The 19,748-nt window shown below is 40.7% G+C and overlaps 4 protein-coding genes across 4 annotated transcripts; all 4 read right to left on the reverse strand.

Moving 5' to 3' along the window:
* Window positions 1–54: 54 nt before the first annotated feature.
* On the reverse strand, window positions 55–1,671 carry PCYB_142280 (DEAD box helicase; the record flags this gene model as incomplete). Its single annotated transcript, XM_004224699.1, has 1 exon — window positions 55–1,671. Exon 1 carries the CDS (start codon window positions 1,630–1,632, stop codon window positions 55–57), a length of 1,578 nt encoding a protein of 525 aa, XP_004224747.1. The 5' UTR covers window positions 1,633–1,671.
* A 1,858-nt stretch (window positions 1,672–3,529) lies between these two features.
* On the reverse strand, window positions 3,530–5,504 carry PCYB_142290 (hypothetical protein; the record flags this gene model as incomplete). Its single annotated transcript, XM_004224700.1, has 2 exons — window positions 3,530–3,884; window positions 4,012–5,504. The coding sequence occupies 2 exons, from the start codon at window positions 5,502–5,504 to the stop codon at window positions 3,530–3,532; spliced, it is 1,848 nt and encodes a 615-aa protein (XP_004224748.1).
* Window positions 5,505–9,757: 4,253 nt separating this feature from the next.
* On the reverse strand, window positions 9,758–16,132 carry PCYB_142300 (hypothetical protein; the record flags this gene model as incomplete). Its single annotated transcript, XM_004224701.1, has 2 exons — window positions 9,758–14,370; window positions 14,515–16,132. 2 exons carry the CDS (start codon window positions 16,130–16,132, stop codon window positions 9,758–9,760), a joined length of 6,231 nt encoding a protein of 2,076 aa, XP_004224749.1.
* A 1,618-nt stretch (window positions 16,133–17,750) lies between these two features.
* On the reverse strand, window positions 17,751–18,584 carry PCYB_142310 (septum formation protein Maf domain containing protein; the record flags this gene model as incomplete). The annotated part of the gene is made up of 1 exon (XM_004224702.1): window positions 17,751–18,584. A coding segment is annotated over exon 1 (828 nt), but the record flags the coding sequence as incomplete, so codon positions are not given.
* Window positions 18,585–19,748: the final 1,164 nt, after the last annotated feature.

A 19,748-nucleotide genomic window follows, 5' to 3' on the forward strand; every position in this document is an offset into this window, starting at 1 on the left:
AAAAAAAAAAAAAAAAATAGACATGCATTTCCCCCTTTTTGAAATCGATATCCTTCACGGAATGTCCTCATTCAGCTCATCCATTATGCACGATGTGATGTAGTTTAAATTGTCTTTTTCGCGATCTGGGTCTGGCATTGGCCCATTTTGCTCACTCTTCTCAGCTTGTTCCGAGTGATCAGTGCTCGCCGCGTCTGTGGAGGTATCCCCATCTAGTGCCAATTTGAAAAAACGTACCTGTATGTTTGTCAACCAATTTGTTACAATATTGACATTCCTTTCGTCTTCCAACAGAATAGAATAACCGACGTTGTTCCTCCTTCCAACCCTACCGCTCAGGTGGATATACTCATTTACATTTTTCGGTCTACTGCACAACAAAACGAGTTCTAAGTTATTAATGTGAAAACCTCGAATGCTGTCAAAGGAGCTTATAATAACAGGGTACTTATTTATATATTTTTTCTCTGTCTCTTCCTCATTTTGTAGAACTGTTTCCTTTAAATCTTTTATATGTGCATACTGTTGGCACATTTTGTCCAGGTGGTTGTTATTTCCCGTGAGCGATATTTGCAATTCTTCATGTAGAAGCACAGAAAAAATGTTCCTTTCTGATAAGTACCTCTTTATGTTTAGTAGGGAGCATCCATTTTTTACTAGAATTAGCACTTTTCTATTTTTAAAATGTTTTACGATTTTGTATGCCTCTTCCATTTTGCTCCTATACAGCTGGTCCTTCACTACGCTGTAGAGGTGGTGTATATTGTTCGGGACCCTCACTTTGATTATGTACTTTTGCAGGGGGATAGTATCCTCACCATTCGGGGAGAATAAGCATGCCCGTTCATCCTCATCGGCGTAATCATCAACATGGGTGTCTTCCTTTTCTTGGTAAGAAGTGGTCACTTTTTTTTCAGCCCTAGGGGGATCCCCTCGCGCTTGGTTTGGATCACTTGTTGGAGGCTTATCAAAGGAGTCCCCCCAGTAAGGACTATCCGGATGTATCGCATCCACAGGGTTGCCAACTCCACCACGAGTACCTTCATTCGAAGCGCTGTTACTTTCCCGCAGTAGGTAAATTTTCTTCTTGGCGTTATTTCTGTTCAAACTCAAAAGCTTGAATATTCTCCTGTGCAGTTCCCTATTTAGGGTACTAGAACAGCCAACAAAAACGAGGTTCTTCTTATTCATATACATAATCGTTTCTAGGATAAAATAGGCCGTTTTTTTCTTTGTACTGTTTTTCGTTCCACGTGATTTTCTCGTTTTTAAGGCAGGAAACATCCTATCTATTTCGTCGAAGAATACATACTTTATGCTTTGCAAAAAGGCTTTCAAGTTCTCCTTTGATAAGCTTAAAAGGAAGTTTTTAAAACAAATAGGCGTTCCTATGAGGAAAAGGTGGTCCCTTAAATTAGTAGCTCTTTTGGATGAGTCCTTCGTGCTGCCACGTTTGGGTAATGTGGGGACTTCCCCTATGTCTGCACTTATTCCTTCCGCTTCTTCATCATTTTCTTTTATTCCTACATCGTTTGATAAGCTCGGAGCTGTAATACACTTCGACCGATTATCATCCTCTATTCCATCCTTATCGATGAAGAGGCGAATTGCCCCGTCGTCCTTGCCACTCATCAGAGATAGTATATTCTGAGAAATTTGAACACAAAGTTCCTTAGACGGGCACAAGATAAGAATTTTTTCCCCTTTTTTTAAGACATTTCTGGCCCTTTCCTCCATCAACAAATCTGTGTCCTGCCGAATGTCACAAATTTGAGTATACTTTTCACTAAAGGGGGTGTATTTGAGTTTATTCCTGTGCACCTTGTTCCTCTTTTGATTTAGAAGAAGCATTTTCTTGTAGCTATTTAGGTATTCATCACTGCTCATGTACTTTTCCCTTTCCATATCTTCCTCGAACACAAATTCACAGTTATAATAAAACTTCAAAATGAGATAAAGTAGGCAGATGGTTGTCTTTCCGCTGGACGTTTTGGCATGTACTAGTATGTTATTGTTCCTTTCTAGCAGATAGATCACATTCTTTTGGAGGTTACTCAGGTGTTTTATTTCCTGGACGCTGCTATTACTTTGTAAATTATTTTTTGTATAGCTTATTCTGTTTTCGTCTCTGTTGACTCCCCTCTGGATTAACACAATGTTCTTTCTTTTGTCACTGTTCTTTGCATGCTGTTTTTTTACCGACGATATATTGTCAGCCCTCCTTTTGCTGCCACTCTTTAGCACAAATTTTGTTCTCATTGGGGCTGTTGCCCTTCTGATGAAGTTCCAATTAGAGTGGCGCTTCCCCCCAGTTATCCATTTTGTTGCAACTAAAATGTTGAAGCAAACGAAAAAAAGTAGGTACCTCCCGGGGGGGCTCTTTCTAACACGGTTCGAATTGGATAAAACGCTTTTTAACAACAAAAAAAATGCAGTTAGGTAATTTTCCATAAAAATTCATGTTTGTTAGGGATGGTTACATGGCGGCAGCTGGGCATTCACTCACATGTACATGTATACGAATACGCACATTATACGTTCGTACGCATCCATTTCGCACTTCACTTACCTGCTGCCACTGCAAAAATGGTTAGCTAACCGAGGGGAGCGAAGTAATTGCAACTGAACTTACTCTTCTTTCCCGTAATTACCACGCGCACGCCGCTATTCCGACTTCTACACTCGAACTTTGCTAAAACAACGTACAATACGCTCACATGTACGTGAGAAATGAGATATACATATGTGTAGTACATGTACCTTTGCAGATTGCGTCCTTGGGCGCGCTGCGGTTCCAAACGGTCGCTCATACCGATGAGCCGTTTCAAAAAGGTGGGGCACGAAAAAATGCATTCGCACGAATTGTGGGGTCACGCACAAATAACAAAAAATACCTGCACCACTGTACATATACGTGAAGAGATATATTGCGAATATTCATATACCCAAGTGCATGCATAATTGGGCAGACGTGTCGCGAAAAATAGGGAAGATCAAACATCATATATAATTACGCATCCCTTGCGCATGCGGCACGGTCTTGAGAAAAACTCCAAAAGTGTCACGCTTCGAACGATGCACTAACCTCCATTCTACAGTTCTGTCGCATGATCGCCTTCTGTGAATCCTGCTCTCTATTTATTCAGCTTAACGAGAAAGTTTGCTTTGGTTTCACTTGGACAACCATTTAGGTAATCGTTTGAGCATTCCCTTGAGTTTCATTTGTGTACCCCTTTGAGTTTCGTTTGTGCACTACGCCTTTTTACTCCAGCTGGGTTGCCTTGCGGCCCTCCACTGGCTCTTTATTACACACACATAAAATTAAAGGCAACGCGGCTGGCCTAACGCCCGTGAACACCATTATACCGTTCACCTGTGCGCAAATTCGCGCCCCGTGTAAGTTTTCCTCCACGTCGATCATTAAAATGAACCATTAAAGGGATTCGCCTTGGGGAAGTGCTCACTGTGGAGATCGCCACTACTAATGGCGAATTTGCCATTAATAGCGAACCCTGTTTCACTTCCGCGGCTATTCGTCCAACTTCACCTGCTGCGCGTACTGCTTGAGCGAAGACAGCCTGTTCTTATCCTCCACAATCATTTCTTCGCACATACTTATTTGGTTGTTTATTTTGTCCAGGTAGGTCTTTGATGAACTCAAAAGCTTACTGCGGAACTTCCACTGCAACTCTATTTTGCGCAAATCCAGCTGCAGCTCGTGCACCCGTTCCTTTAAACCATTACACTCGTTTTGCAGCGTTTTGGATATGTCTTCCTTACTCCTTATCTGGTCTATAACATTTTCAAAATAATGCAGTATGCTATTAGTTTCGTTTTCCGCAAATTCTTTTATGTCTTCATTTAAGTACTTCCACTGCTCGTTGCTCAGATGAGTTAACGTAAAAGAGGAATAATCTTCGCTTTTCTGGCTAGCTTTTTTTTTTTTTTTTTTTTTTCCCTTTTTTTAGTAAAATTAAATAGCTAGCCATAACGGGAGCCAAAAAGGAATACATTAAAAGAAAGCGTATAAACACCAAATGAGGCAACACGAAAAATAAAAAATAGAAAACTTTGCATTTCAGATAAACATCAATGTTAACGAGACCCAACAGAATTAAAATGGAGTATATGGGCTGCTGACTCGTTGACAAGTCGTTGAAACCGTCTATCCCATAAAAAAAATAGTGAAAAAGAAAAAAATTCAGGTACACAAGTAGCAGCATAAAACCGCACTTCAAAATCTGCCTTCTGTTAATATATAAGGCTTCGTACAACTTCTCACGCTTGACATAATTTGACGAAAAAATGAACATATTTATTATGACTAAAAAAAGGAACAAGTAAAAGATATTCACAAATTTGGAGAAAAAGGAAAACAATTTTATGTATACACTAAAATAGTTCCCCGAGTTTTTTGCATTATATTCTATCTTGTTTATGTATATACACACAGTAAGCCACAGCGCGACTATGGAAAAGGATGATAGCAGAATTAGTAAATTTAAAACATCCGATTCGAAGAGGTATGTCAGATAAACTTTGAATTTGAGAAATGCGCCGATTTTATGTGTCTTTCTGGTCTTCCCATTCGAGGGGGTGTTCACGTTGCCTTGGCCCAAACCGTAGTTATGCGCGCCCTCCGGCATGTTAACCGTATCGTAGTATCCGTAATTCGCTTCCCCCACAGCTGGGTTATTCCCGTATGCCCCCCAATTCGCTTCCCCCACAGCAGGGTTATTCCCGTATGCCCCCCAATTCGCTTCCCCCACAGCAGGGTTATTTCCGTATGCCCCCCAATTCGCTTCCCCCACAGCAGGGTAATTCGCATATGCGTTCCAGTTGTGCGCCCCCGCATAACCGCCGACGTTGTATCCCCAAGGCGAGTAACTCCCATAGGTGTAATCATTTGCATTATCAGCAGTCCCTAAATGTTCACTTGGATGAGCATTAAACTGGCCCCCCTGACATTCCCCCCCCTGCGCATCAGCCCTGTCATGCCGCACAACGACCGCAGCACATGCGTTGTAAAAGTAGGAAAAATTCGTGAACAGATACAAGTACATGCTTATAAAGGAGCAAATCAGAATGGTCAGGAAGAGGATATTAATTATTACCCCTCTGAAATGAAAAATGTTGAAGGAATTAAAAAATAAGTGATCAAAATATATTTTTTTGGATATATACCCACTAGGATTGAAAACAAAAAGTAAATTCACCAAAACGTTATGGTAGTCATTCTTGTCAAACAAAATAAAAGATATTTCCATTTTCTCAGTTGCATCATTAATTAGTAATGCTATTTCGTTTACCCCTCTTTGCAAATCTTGTGATTCGTTCCGTATGTCCATATAGCAGTTTTGTCTCTTATAGTTGCATATGAGACTACTGCTGGATGATTGTATTGTCTCTCTTGAAATAATGCTTATTCTTACCCGTTCATGTTTCACGCTAAATAGGTCTTTCCATTGGAAGGTACTACTGTAATGATTGGCACCTCCCTCCATGGCGTGTGAACTGTTGTCCAGAAATGAAACGAAACAAGTTTTTAACCACAGAATTAGGTTTGTCTTATTCTCTACCTTTTGGAAGTTAAACGTTTCCCTAACATTTACATTCACATTTTTTTTAAATAACGAAATGTCATATTTGAGAAGTGCGCATTAGATGGATGGTAGCCGATATTTTCTATCTGATAATGCAACAGTTTTTCGGTTTCTCTCCCCTTTTTGTGGTCATTAATAAGAAACAGCATGATGAATATCAGTAAGGAGGTGTACACAGAGAGGGAAACCACAACACCGTCACTCCTCTTTTTATTCGTAGTGTACTCCTTCGAAATACGTTTTTTTTCCCTATTAGAGAAGGGCAACACGGTGCTGTTTTTTAGGTTTAGAAATAGGTCTAGCATTTTTTCTATAGTAAAAATGGCCTTTTTTTTTGTGCTCCTCTTCTCGGTGCTCTGTTCTTTATCCTTACTTAACCCTTTCGTTATGTTCATCACGTCATTATAATTTAACCCATTGTTGGTGTCATAATTGCCTGGGTCTACTTCGTATTCATTCGACTCGTGCAGTGAGTATGTACTGCTGTCATCACTGCTTAAATCTTGTTTGTCACGTCCTTTCACAACATCGCTTAAGTGCTCAATTGAGTCGCGTGTGTCCTCTGCGTTGTGGTCCCCCTCATCTTCCAACTCATCTTCTACCTCCGAATATGCGGTTATTTCGAATGTGCTGTTGTCATTTAGGGCTTCTCCATTTAAGTGCTCCTTTTGTGCATTATATTTTTTGAGGGAAATACCATACGTTTCTGCAGCATCTAAATGACCACTTCTTCTTTGAGGGTCCCCTTTTTCGCTAGTTCTACACTTTTGTAATTTATGGCCATACTGATACATAAACGAGTTATACACTTTTTTGTCCCTTTTGATGAAGGACTTAATGGCCAGAAAAAAGATAAAAGCGAAACTCAACGTGACGATAAAAAAGTGAGTAGGAATGGAATACAAGTAGGACAAAATGTTTTCTTCATTTAGGATAGAGGATATGTTTACGCCTTGAAAATTTGCAAATATAATACACACATTGAAAATGAATGTTTGGACAATACTGGAGCTGACATTTTCTTCAATGTGAAAGAGAGTGTAACTGAAGACGGAAAAAATTCCCAAGCATCCAAATATGATGCACAGGATGATAAAAAAGGGAAGCAAAAAATCCGTCCTTATGTTATTCTCTACATTCCTGTATTTTTTTATCAACAGGCCATACCGCTTTACGAACACGAAGAAGCACACCTCGAAAGTTATGATAGTGTTCGAGACGAAAATATTCTTAATTAACTCTATGCGTGAGAGGGTTATGCTTATATCGTGCAAGAGTTTGATAATTCCATCTTCGCTGCTTTGGTAGCGCACGGAGTCTACTTTGTACTTGCCATTTTCATACCCTACGAGGAGTTTGGGAAGCTGGGTCTGGGACAGGAGGAATAGACAGAGGGTTAAGAGGTTCGCCGTGAAACAAGCTGAGGGGGGAAGGAGAAAATAAATGGCAACTGCTAAAGTTGAGAAAAGGGAGTAAAGGGGGGAAAATGGAAACATTCTCCCTAGATTTCCAAGTGGAGAGCACCAGATTGACGACACGGATGGAACGCCTAGTCGATGCAGTACCCCCACACACATGCACGCAAGGCACTCCCCCCAGGGAGGGGCACACAAAATATGTATCCACTTACCAATAAGGAGAAACGAATTGCAGTAGGACTTCACGTACAGCCTGAAGCCAACCATGTTGAGTTTCCGAAGTTGGATAAAAACATGCAAAATGAATATCACCATAAAGACAGACAAGGCAACAATAAAATTGACATCAAACCGATTATATGAAGCAGAGTGCGTTACAACCTCTTTGTACGTTTTCGCATTTGGCAAAAAGGAAAACTTTAAAGCGTTGTAGGAAAGTACATTGAGTAACGGATTGAAGAGTAAAAAATCGATCGCAACAGAGGCTATGTTATAATTAGTTAATATAAGAGCTGGTATAAAATAAGGGTAATCAGTGGCATAGGAAGTACCCTGAGAGAGACGTTCTTCAATTTTACTAAAATCTTTTTCACATATTACTTGATATAATCCTCCCAATTTTTTTATACGAATTATCATGCAAATAGCTCCACTTTGGGTCAAAATAGGAAGAATTAACATTTTGAGAATCTTCTACCCCCTCCAAAAATGAACTGTCAGGGTAAACTGAAAATAATTTCCTGTACATATAAATATTTTCCATCATAGAATTATCCTTCTTGTATAAACTCATTGTTATTCTCCAGCATTTTCCAAATAAAATATTACTATTTAGGAAGTTGTCTAGAGATACCCTTTCCGTTAATGCATTTTTTACCCATGAGGAGAGATCAAATTTGGATCGCAGATTTTTAAATACTATGTAGTCTTTTTTTCTTGGTTCGTACGAGAAATCCTTGTCCACTTTCTTTATCTCGTCACTTATGGATTTGTAAAAATTTTCAGAGTATGTCTTCGACTCGTTTATGTTGTTATAAATGTGATTTTCCAAATTTTTTATTTTTACCAAATTGTTGGATGTATAAACCAGGATAAAGAATAGGATAATTAAAATGATGTCTATGTTTATCTTTATTAATTTCTTTTGGCTTTCTATTTTTTCTGACAGTAGAAGCACCTCTCTCGATTTGTTGTCCTTTTCTTCCTCCGTGTATTTAAACAGGACGTTGGAGTATACTTTTAAAAATTTCAGGTTTCCTTCGTTGCAGATTTTTTTTCCCTTCCTTTCCATTTTGGAGCTCGCGTCGGGGATATTTGCCTCTCAGTTTGGTTGTCTCGCAGTTTGGTTGTCTCTCAGTTTGGCTGTCTCGCAGTTTGGTTGTCTCGCAGTTTGGTTGCCTATCAGCTTTTTGGCCTGTCAGCTTTTTGTCCTTCAGCTTTTTGGCCTACTGTTTCATGTACCTTTCCAGCTGGTCCCATTTTATCATCTTTGGACGTACATACCCCCCCCGTTGGAATATCTACTTTGGGGGAAGAGGAACACTAGTAAATACTTGCACACTACTCTGGTGCCGCCTCACAGGAGGGAGCTCCCTCAAGAAAGAAAAGAGTCACTACTTTTGCAGCACCGCGGAAAACGCTATGCTGTGTAAGCGTACTGTCCACTCGCGAGGAATGGCATTCTTCCTAAAAAGGGATAAATCAATTTAGCACTCATCCAGTGGCATCAACTGCACCTCTATGTGTGCACAGGCACATTGGGACAATTCCTTGGCTTTTTTTTTTTTTTTTTTTTTTTTTTTATTCCAACTGTTTCTCGATGGGGAAAAGTGCCTATCTTCCGTCATCAAATTGTGGCAACGTCTTATATTCTGGCAGCTGCTGCTCGGCTTGCCAATCTCGAGGCGTTTAGAAGAAGCTCGCATATCATGACGAGGAGAGAAGAAAAAAAAAGCAACTCCACTTTTGCTACGATTTTTCTGCGTGCCACTGGCAGGCGTCTAATGTCGGGCCCTATGCCTCTTTCTGGGTTCCCCACTTCTCCAGTAACTTTGCGAGCATACCAAGGGGTAGCTAATTAGTAAATATACGATGTGTCCAAAAAAATCGCACTACTGATTGCCAAAAAAGAATATCTTAAAATGCGCAGGCGAAACGCATTTCGAGGCAGAATTAGCCGAGCTTCTTTCCCCTTTTATGTGTGCATATTTTTGCATAAAAAAAAAAAATGCAGCACCTTTGCGTAAGGAACAATTTAAAAGGGAAACTTAAAAAAGCAGAATATGGCTCACTGCTTAACCCTCATGGGGAAATGCCCCCAAATGTAAAAGAATTGCATTCGGAAATTTTCACCCTTTTTAAGAGCAGAGCGCAATTTATGTCTCTTGGGTGTATGGCACAACTTGGTCAACGTTTTCCGTTATGGGGGAAAGAGGACGGAAAAAAAAATAAAAAAAAGCACACACGTGCGAATGGGAAGAAATGTGAATAGAAACAAAACTGCAACTGCGCAGGTGCAAACACACGGGGGCAGACAAAAAAAAAAAATGCGGGACCCCGGGCAGAAACGTTGAAAAGGCGCCTTCTCGCAATTGCCACTGCCCTTTTGCAAAAAAATGTGAACAATTTTTTTTTTTTTTTTTTCCGAACCGTGTAGGTGAATATTTCTCCTCCGCGCACAGCCTGCCGTTGAGGAAGGTAAAAATGGAGATATTTGAATCTCACGGGTGGCACTTGTTACCTTGCGCTGTCAAATGTATTGGAAGGCGACATGAGCCAGGGGTTGGTGACAATTATGTTAGACAAATAGTCAAGGTTTTTTATCACATCCTTTTTGTGCAAATTGGAAAGTTCGGGGTGTGCACCTACACACAAATTGCCTGAATTTTTTTCCCTATCCAGGATATTCATAATACGCAAAATTTCCTTCCCCTCATTATTTAGCAAGTGCTGTATATACTCGGAGTACTGCTCATTTCCGCTAATATTGCTTAACGATTTGACACGAAATAAAATTAGCTGCTTTTGTAAAGGCGTTAGGAAAAATTTAACCAAGTCGATGAGGATGAGCAGTTCGGTATGACTACAAGTGCCTTTCATGACGGAAAAAAAAAGTAAATCAAACCATATGCTAGGGTTTAGCAAGTAAGTCGAATTGCTTTCTACCCCAACCTTTTGCTTACTATTATACGTGTCACATTTTGAATAGCACCATTTGCATATGTCTTCTATGACAAAATAAGTGTCATCGAAGAGGAGCTTCTCGATAGATATGTAATCATATTCGCGTGTGTAACAACTTCTGTGGAAAAAATTCCTTTGCTTACCTTGATGGAAATCGCCAAGTTGGAAATGTAAAGTTTTTCTGGTATATTTTTGCTGGCCATTTGTGTGCACATCACTAAGCAGGTCGGTTATGTACACTTGGTCATTGTTACGGTTGTGCGTCGTGCTACCCAAATGGTCTTCCGTTTTTGTCACGCTGGGCTGTCCCCCCGTGGAGTTGCACTCATCAGGGTGGAACTTACCATATGGTAGGTTCTTTTCGTACGCCCCCTTTTTTGCCCCCCTTTTTAGCAGCGTCAATTCTCTTACAAAAGGGGAAGAATTCTTCGATAACACGATGCTTAACAGTTTAGAAGCCAACATGAACTGCTTCTTCATACTTAACGAAATTACCTTTATTTTGAGGATCTCTCGTATCACTAGGAATATTCTTTCCATATCATCTTCGTGTATGTCTGTTTTTACATCCTGGTAGGATAACAAATCATCCTTAGTGTAGTAGCACCCGAAAATGTCTTTTGCAAAAACGAGGTTGTAGTTCTTCTGGCTCCTTAACTTATCGTATAATTTTATGTACAAATCAATTGCCTCCTTTCTATACTTTTTATTTTTTTCATTTAAGTAGTTTTTTTCGAAAATCAGAAAATCTGAAGTGGTAATTTTTTTTTTAATGTAAGCATTGGAAATGTTGTCTAGGAAGATATTTGGATAAATTAAATCTCTACATCCTATGTATTGCTTCATCTCAGCTAGCCGAAAAATTACATACAGTGTTAGACTGCGTGACGACTGCGTGCAGCTGCTTAATGTCTTTAGGCACTCTTCTGATATTTCGATGGCTTTATCATAATTGCCGTTATTTTTTAACGAGTCCGCTAGTAGACATTTATTTTGTAATGTAACAAAGTTGGGCAGTTTGGCTCTTTCACAATTCTGCAGCGATATCGTGTAGTACTTTATCGCGCTTTGGAATTTGTGTAGCCCCATTAAAATATTCCCTTGTAGTATCAGTGCAAATATGCACACGTAATGCGTAGAGATATCACATAGCGTCGTCGAAATGACTCTATAGCTTTCTTCCGAGTAGTGCAAGGCTTTTAGTAAATACTTTTTCTTTAACTCGAAATGGTCCACTTGGTCTAGCAACAACTTCTTCTTTGCGCACTCTTTATTTGTGGTAGCTTCACCCGTTCGATAATCACCTGGATTGTGATTTCTGCACTCTGCAATGCAGATGTTACCGAGGTAATCCTCCCAGCCTTTGTCACAGATGCCCCTCCCACTGGTGCCCCTCCCACTGCTGCTTCTCCCACTGCTGCTTCCCCCACTGCTGCTTCCCCCACTGCGCTCGTTTGCCCTATCATAGTAGTAGCTAGCCATTAGCACGTTGCAAATAAGCGTGTGGACGCTGTTCCCATGCCCCTCATAAAATTTATTAAAAATGACGATGAGCTTGTAAATTATCAGCGCATCGTCTATATTCCCCTCCTTCACTTTGCACTGAAGGATTAGGACGAGTATGTCCCTCCTTATGGTCCCTATATTCGGAATGACCCCATAAATGTAGTAGCAAACGTCTAAGCACTTCTTCACATAGCCATGCTCGAAATGCAAATAGGCCAGAAACAAAAACAGTTTGGATAACTCAAAAATGTTTTTATTCACACTAACATTTAGCAGGAGATAAATACACTTCTTAGCCCTAACATAATTCATACACTTCATTTTTTCATTCAACATGCAGTAGGGGTGGCAAGGAACATTATACTCATGGACAAAGCTCTTGATTTTGTTGCATGATCCGACTGTGCATATATTGCTCATCTGTAAAAAGTCGCTATTTTTGGGGTGTATTATATTGACAATGTTTTCCTTTAGCATCTTTTTTACTTTAAATTTTTCTTGCATCATGATATTTGATGATATTAGCTTTTCCACTGTTATGAAACTCCACGTGGCATACTTCGGAAAGCATCCCTTTGTCTTGGGATAAAACAGAGCGAAGCTACTCCTTTGGAAATTACTGCACTGCTTCACTCTAGTGGGGAGGTCCTCCCTTATGTGACTATCCACGCTGGCGCTAGGTGTAAGCTCCCTTTTATGTCTTTCTCCCGCACGGTTACTTCTCCGCAAGGATAACAATTTTTTTTGGCGTATTTTGTCAACCAAGGAGTACACGTTTGGGGGGTTAACTTGGCTACTACCATTTGTGGAGGAGGGGGCAGAACTATCATCGTAATTGTTTGTGATTGCTCTTTTCTCCCACGTAGGTCTGCTTTTCCAGCCTCTACTTCCACTACGACCTGAACTGTTGTTACTCCTGTGTTCGTTGTTTTGTGAGACCTCGGTGACACTCCTGTAGGGGGACTTGTAAGCCTGCCCCCGCCTCCTCGCACGGGGGTCACTTCTGTCGGTTTCGCGCATATACCCATAGGGATTTGCAGCGTTTGGTTCGTCATCACAGTGGTCGCTCGAGGTTTCACTCGCCGCTTCGCTCCCCTCTCCAATCTCTTCCCCGATCTCCGATCCTCCCCCCCACTCGCAGACCCCCCTCAGATGGGCAACATTCGGAAACAGAACGCTCTCCTTGGAGTCAAAGGAAGACATATCCTCCAAGGTTAGAGGCAGCCTGACTTTATAATTCCTCTTACATTCCTTGTTAAAGTAGACGCCCAAATGGTACTCAATGCAGAGGAGGAGTCCATAAACTTCGACCTCCTTAATGTTAATATGGTCGTTTAGGTTGATTTTAAATTTCCTCATGCACTCTGGAATTAACACCTGGTGCCAGAACTGCAATGAATCTACTGTCCTAACATTTAGGGTTAAGTTTGCCAACCGAATTAGAAATTTATGTGGAACAAACTCGGGAAAATAATTCCACTCCGTGAAACACTTTTCGCAGAAGCAGATAAATTTGTTGCATCCTTCGGGTGTCCTCTCCCTGCACTGGTCGTTTGTCCTCTCCCTGCACTGGTCGTTTGTCCTCTCCCTGTACTGATCGTTTGTCCTCTCCCTGCTGCTACCACTGACGCGGTCATAATACTGGGCATTCTCCTCATTAATGAAAGGGGACACAGAGTAGGCATTATCAGAACAGTGTTGATTCCCCCTTTTACAGTTTCCACTGCTACCCCCTTTTTTGTCTCTTCCCAGTGCTCCTAACAGAAACGAATGTATGTGCTCATAATATATGGACTTGAGCGTGCGGCAAATAATTTCTCTACAGATAACCTCTGACAGGAACTGCGGGGTGTGTGTGTCCCTATCAGTGCGTAGTAGGTATCCCAGGTGATGCATGTTAACCCCGTGGGAGTGATAAACGTGAGTGATGTCAAAACTGTCGCTAAAATTTGAGACGATATTTACAACTTTGGGGAAAATATAATTGTCAATGTTGTGGAGGCATTCCCTACTAGCATCCTTCAAAAGGTCGATATTATTTTTATACTTTTTAAATTTATAATTCTTAATGTCAATAGCTAAGGTGGTATTACTTAATGAGTGCTCATAATAATTTTTTATGAATTCATATCTTATCCTTTTGGTGAAATTTTCTCCAGCTGAGTTTCCAACATATGGGGGGAGTACTTCTTCTGCCCCCCTTACAATGAACAGATTGTCAATTAGCGATTTGAAAATTTTTACGTTGTTTCTCTTTTTAAATATTTTACATTCGTAGTAGTTGGAGAGTCCAAAGGGGAAAATACAGCAGTGGTAATTCATAGAATCGCTCATTTGCTTTATCTGTTGGTACAACTCGTGGTCATAGTTTTCCATCTCCAACAGCAGCCTTTCATAGAACACCTTTTCCTTTTTCTTCTTTAGGAGTTTTTTCTCGTTTGGTAAATTTTTACGTTTATTTTTGGGCGTTTTCTTCATTGTCTGCTTACCACTGAGGAGGTGGCCATTCCTATTGGCACCCCCGTTGCTACCCCCGTTGCTACCCCCGTTGCTACCCCCGTTGCTACCCCCGTTGCTACCCTCCTTGCTACCCTCGCTGTCATCACCATCAGTCATGTAATTGCTAAATGTTACCCCTCTAAATATGTCCTTAATCACATCTACAGGGGGGTAGGCCTCACTTAAAGGCATTAGCGGTTCCGAAATGACGCGCATCCCCATGAAGTCAATTTGGCTAGCCACAGGCAAGGAAAACTTCGAACCGTTTTTCAGACTAAATATACAATCACATAGCACATTCTTACCCTTAATATCATTACTGTATATTTTTCTAGCCATGTTATAATTTATGCCATTCCTTTTGCTGCCCAAAATTACCGTAAAGACGAGACTGTCAAATAGGAAAACTAAATCATCATCAAATTTGGGTTTGTATATTTTGTAAATGTGAGGATATCTCTCCTTTGACACTTGGACAAAACATTTTTTAAAATAACTTATTGGGTTATTCTCCGATTCTTGCTTTCGAAAAAATAGAGAGTATATTAATCCACAGGCCCCTATTTTGCTGGACATATGAAATAACTCTAGCTCGTTATAAAACTCCTTTTCTCTTTCGCCTTCACTTTTGTCATCGTGCATATACTCCTTTAAGGCCCATATGTTTCGGAATGCGTAATTGATTCGATCGTGCCAGTTTGAACTTAAGAAGGAGTCTTCATTTTTACACAAGCAGTTGTACAATGGGTGGCTCACATCCATGTTGTAGCTTCTACAAGGCTTCACACTTTGTAGTAGGTTATTAAAGATGTTGGCTTTGTGTCCTAGGGGGTCACGCCTACCACGGATTTTGCAGTTTTCACCCCTTTCCCTGCATTCATCACTTTCGCCGCTTTCATCACTTTCGCCGCTTTCATCACTTTCGCCGCTTTCAGCATTTTGGCCTCTACCACCGCTTCCGCCGCTTCCACCGCTACCACCGCTCCCATCACTTCCATCACTTCCACCGCTACTACTGTGGGTGCTATCCTCCAACATGTTGCACCTGTCGACGCGTTTGTTCCCCTTGCCGACCGACGCCTCTCCATCCCTCTCCGTGGAGTCACTCCCTTTTCTCATTTTCCCAAATAATTCCTGTAGTAGAGGAACTTGGGTTTTATTTATTTCCACCTCGTAGCACTTTTCGAATTGCTCACTGCATGGCAGGGACGATTCAATAGTTTGCGAGTAATCCTCGGAGGTCTCTTCCTTCAATTCAATATTTTTACTTACGGGCTTATCGATTACAGTTTGGGCAGATTTCTGCACTGGAATTATTTTGGCATTCTCAGAGATAATCTGTTTTTCACTCTCTGCAAATGTTCTCACTTCGATGTCCTCGTTATGAGTTACAACACTCTGGGGGAGACTATCGGTTGGCTCATCATTTAGGACGAACTTAATGTTTAATATTTTTTCCGGTTCCGTTACTTTTTTTTCTTTAAATATTAAGCTCCTTAAATGTTGTGACTTTAATAGACAGATGGTGTTGCGTATTATTCGCTTTAAGTTTCCCTTTTTTTTGTTCTCCTTCTTGCCTAGCTGCTCTCTGCTCTTCGACTTTGTGCTAGTTTGTTTCGCACTAGCTACTTTTCCATTCAACCGCTTCCCATTCAGCAGCTTCCCTTTGAGCGCGGCGTATTTGGAGCCCCAATTCGCGCCATTTTTTAGGGCACCTTTTGAGTCCCCCCCTGGACCACCAGACGCGCCACCAGATGCACCACCCACTGCGCCACCACTCGTGCCAAATTGTGTGTCGTCTTCTAAGTAATCCTCCAGGGCCTTGAAGGGGCTATTGGAATGGTGTCCCGAGCGCTTGTTTCCCCTCGACCGCTGCCTCTTTTTCTTGTTGAATAAGGAAAACGTGCTTTTCATCATGCCCATTTTGGTGCCCCCGCTCGGTCGATTTATCAATCTTGTTTTTTTTTTTTTTTTTTTTCTCTCCTTAGATTATATGTTTACCCTACAAGTGCATAAATTGCAGACGCATGTCACTCTCGTTCGTTTCACCTTTCACATGCTCACACTCCTGCCAGTGTGGAGACTTGCCTCTCATCTCAATTCACTTTCGCGAGGTCATATAAGGGACATTTAAAATATATGAAAAAGGAACTATGCGGAACGGAGCGAAACAAAATAGCCCTGTGCAATTGCGCTGTACCTACACGCGCTTTGTAAAAAGTTGGATGTCGGAATGGCACGAAGAAGACGACAAATGGTTAACGCCTTCTTCCCGCTCTTTTCCTACCGTTGACAAAACGTTTTTCAATTCTTGGGTTTGTTCGCTAACCCATTTATCAGTCCGTTCACGTGTTTACTCCCTTTTCCTCGCGGCAGTAACGCTGAATTGTGAGCGCAACAGTTGTGCCGGTTATAGCATAAAAAGGCAGAAGGCTCCCTGGGAGAATGCATATACACATAAAAAAGTGAACAAACTGCTCGCAAGAGCTGTGTGGAATATGTTTTGTGTCTTTTCTCATTCACAGTAGAGCAGCAAAGTGGGAAGAACGCCGCCCAAGGTAGCTTTCGGCATGCATTCCACCGCACGTACATGTAGCATATGTATATACATATATATGTATATGTATATATATATATATATACATATATATATGTACATATGTGTACACGTTTGTTGCGTGCTTCTATTTTGACAACAGGAGAAGTACATACATTCCCGCGCAAGGTCTTTCCGCGCTGCCAGGACAAATAGTGGCATACGCACAGAATGAAAAAAATAAAATAAAATAAAATAAATAAAATATAATAAAATAAAAAAACACAATTTTGTAGATAAAGGGAATACCTTAACGCCAGAAAAAAGAGCAACGTTTTGGCCGCATGTTGATACGATTTTTCTTCCCCATACACAAATGTTTATGTTTTCCCCTTAGCTGCACAAAACAAGATAAATCTTAATTTTTGTGCATTTTTCTCTTGTATTCCTCCTATTTATATATGGAAATTTGGTTAATTTTTTTTTTTTTTCTCATTTGTGCGCGTCTGCAAAGCAGTGCGTGTGGTATGTGTTGCCTAAAAATGGTGTTATCCTCATTGGCGCTAGCTAAAAAGGAATACATTCTGTGGTATATTTTTTTAATGAAGTTTGCTTCCTTTCGATTTTCCATACGTTGATAAATCCACACACTGGGAAGGTCTCCTTTTATAAGATTTTTTTAATTTTTTTTTTTTTTTTTCCCTCCATTTTGCACATTTGGTTAAAAAAGAACAGTTTGGTGTTTTTGTCTTTCCGCGATTGGAACACACATTGATCGTAGAGAGCTACGTGGTGTGGGACACAAATGGGAAAAGGTGATCTACACAACTGCGTTAGAAGTATGCAGGGGGACGCTCGCTTGTACGTGTGATTATACTTATTTCCACATGTACGTTTATGTGCACGTTTATGTGTACGTTTATGTGTACGTTTGTTGGGTGTGCTCCGAAGAGCACACACTTGGGAGTCCCATTGCTTGCATTGACTGGCGTTCTTCGTGCCTTTCAAACTGATATTTTCCCCTCCACACATAACTGCGTCAACGTTTTGGAGAGTTTATTAATTGGTAACCCCATGACGTTGTAATAACACCCATTAATTTTTTTTATAAACTGACAACCGACTCCTTGGATAGAGTAAGCGCCAGCTTTATCATACGGTTCACTCGAATTTAAATATTCCAAAATGTCTCGCTCAAGTAAATTGTCAAAATGTACTTCTGTTTTTTCGATAAAGGTGATGGGAATTTTTGTTTTGTGTAAAAATACACAGACAGCTGTATAAACGCAATGGATATTAGATGATAACTTTTTTAAAATTTCAAGGGCGTGTTCCTTGTTGAGAGGTTTTTCTATTATTTCGTCTTTCAGCGTAACGATGGTGTCGCATGAAATTATAATACTTGGCATGGGGTCATAGGTGCTATACAAATCTTTGAGTTGATGCTTTTTTGTTTCATTTGTACTATTCTGTTCGTTATTATCAGGTTGTCCCCTTGACAAATGAGTATTATTACTCCCTTGTTGTGTGTTTTTTTTTTCCTCTTGTTTAGGGTTTTTCTCGCTGTGAGTATTTGGTTGATCCCCAAACCAGACATGGTTTGCTACATTTAACCCTTTTTGGAACGCATTTTCTTTAACATAATGCTCAGCAGAAGCAAACTGTTTTTTATCTAAATTTTCCTCAAATCCTGATTCACAATTGTATAAATTTGATACCCCCATTAATTTCATTAACTCTATCCTCCTTGGGGATTTGCTAGCCAAAAGAACCCAACATTTTTTTGCATCTGTGAAAAAGTCGCCTAACCCGATGATGTGCGAATGTTCCTTCATCTTGCTTTTGCGCGAAAAAGAGGGTAAAATGAAAAGGCGTGATAGATTTGGAGGTTTTCTAAATGGGCGATATCGTCGCGCTCGATATGACGCTCGCTATGACCCTCGTTATGACGCTCGCTATGCCTTTTTGCCGGGCTCACCATTTCAAAGTAAGTAACAATTAAAATAAAATACTTTTCTTTCCTTTTTTTCGGCCTACTAAATGTAGGGCACCTCACAACGGGAGCAGCTTACTGCAGACAGTTGCCTGGGGGTGCTGCATTTTGAGCGACGCTTAACATGCTGGGCATAATGCTTATCACGACCCCCTTTTTCATGCATATTGCTAATCAGTTACCAAAAAAAAAAAAAAAAAAAAAAAAAAACCAAATCACAATGTGTTTTCCTTTATCTGTTTGTTCACCCAATAGTCACTTCCCATTTGAAGCTCACAAAAAAGGGTTACCCCCGCTGCCTACAAAATTTTGCATATTCAAAAATATCCACTTTGACGTGTTGCCGTTTTTTTACTCACAAGTGGTCAAACAGTGTGCAGCATGGAAATGCATACAAAGCGCAATGAAAAAAAAAAAAAAGGGAAGGAGAAAAAGGTATCCTTGTGCAAGCTCAAAAAGGGTAAAATTATGTCATGTGTAGCTTGCGGTGCCCGCATATGAAAGGCCCATCAGTGTGACGAATGCCATTTTGGGGTGAAAAAGCAGCTTGGCTTGTAGGCAGATCCACACAAAAAGTCGCAACCTAGGAGTAATCCTGGCGCACGAATAAATCGAGTGTAATGAGGGCTTATTCCTCCATGCACGCGTTTAACAGAGCAGAAGGTTGGCCCATCCTCTGAGATGCAAACTGCACATTAGTGTTTATCTGCCTGCACGTTAATTGCAACGATGTCGGCTATGCGGTATTGACACAAGCGTGCGTTCTCAATGTAGAGGTGCGCTCATAAGGCGATGAACATACAAAGTTAAGGTGTCCTAGAATGCTTCACCACGTCCTCGCCAAAGGTAAACCTAAACGTGGAGAACACCCATCTGCAGATTTCACGTGGCTGAAAAAAATTCCCGTACACTTGCTGTAGTAGCTGATCGGGTGGGCGGAATTTTCGCCAATAATGTGCGCATGGCAAGGCACACCAAAATGGAAGATTCTTCGAAAAAGGGGCATCTGA

The sequence above is a fragment of the Plasmodium cynomolgi genome, chromosome 14, assembly GCF_000321355.1.
Source record: "Plasmodium cynomolgi strain B DNA, chromosome 14, whole genome shotgun sequence".
In the NCBI taxonomy this organism is placed as follows: Eukaryota; Apicomplexa; class Aconoidasida; order Haemosporida; family Plasmodiidae; genus Plasmodium; species Plasmodium cynomolgi.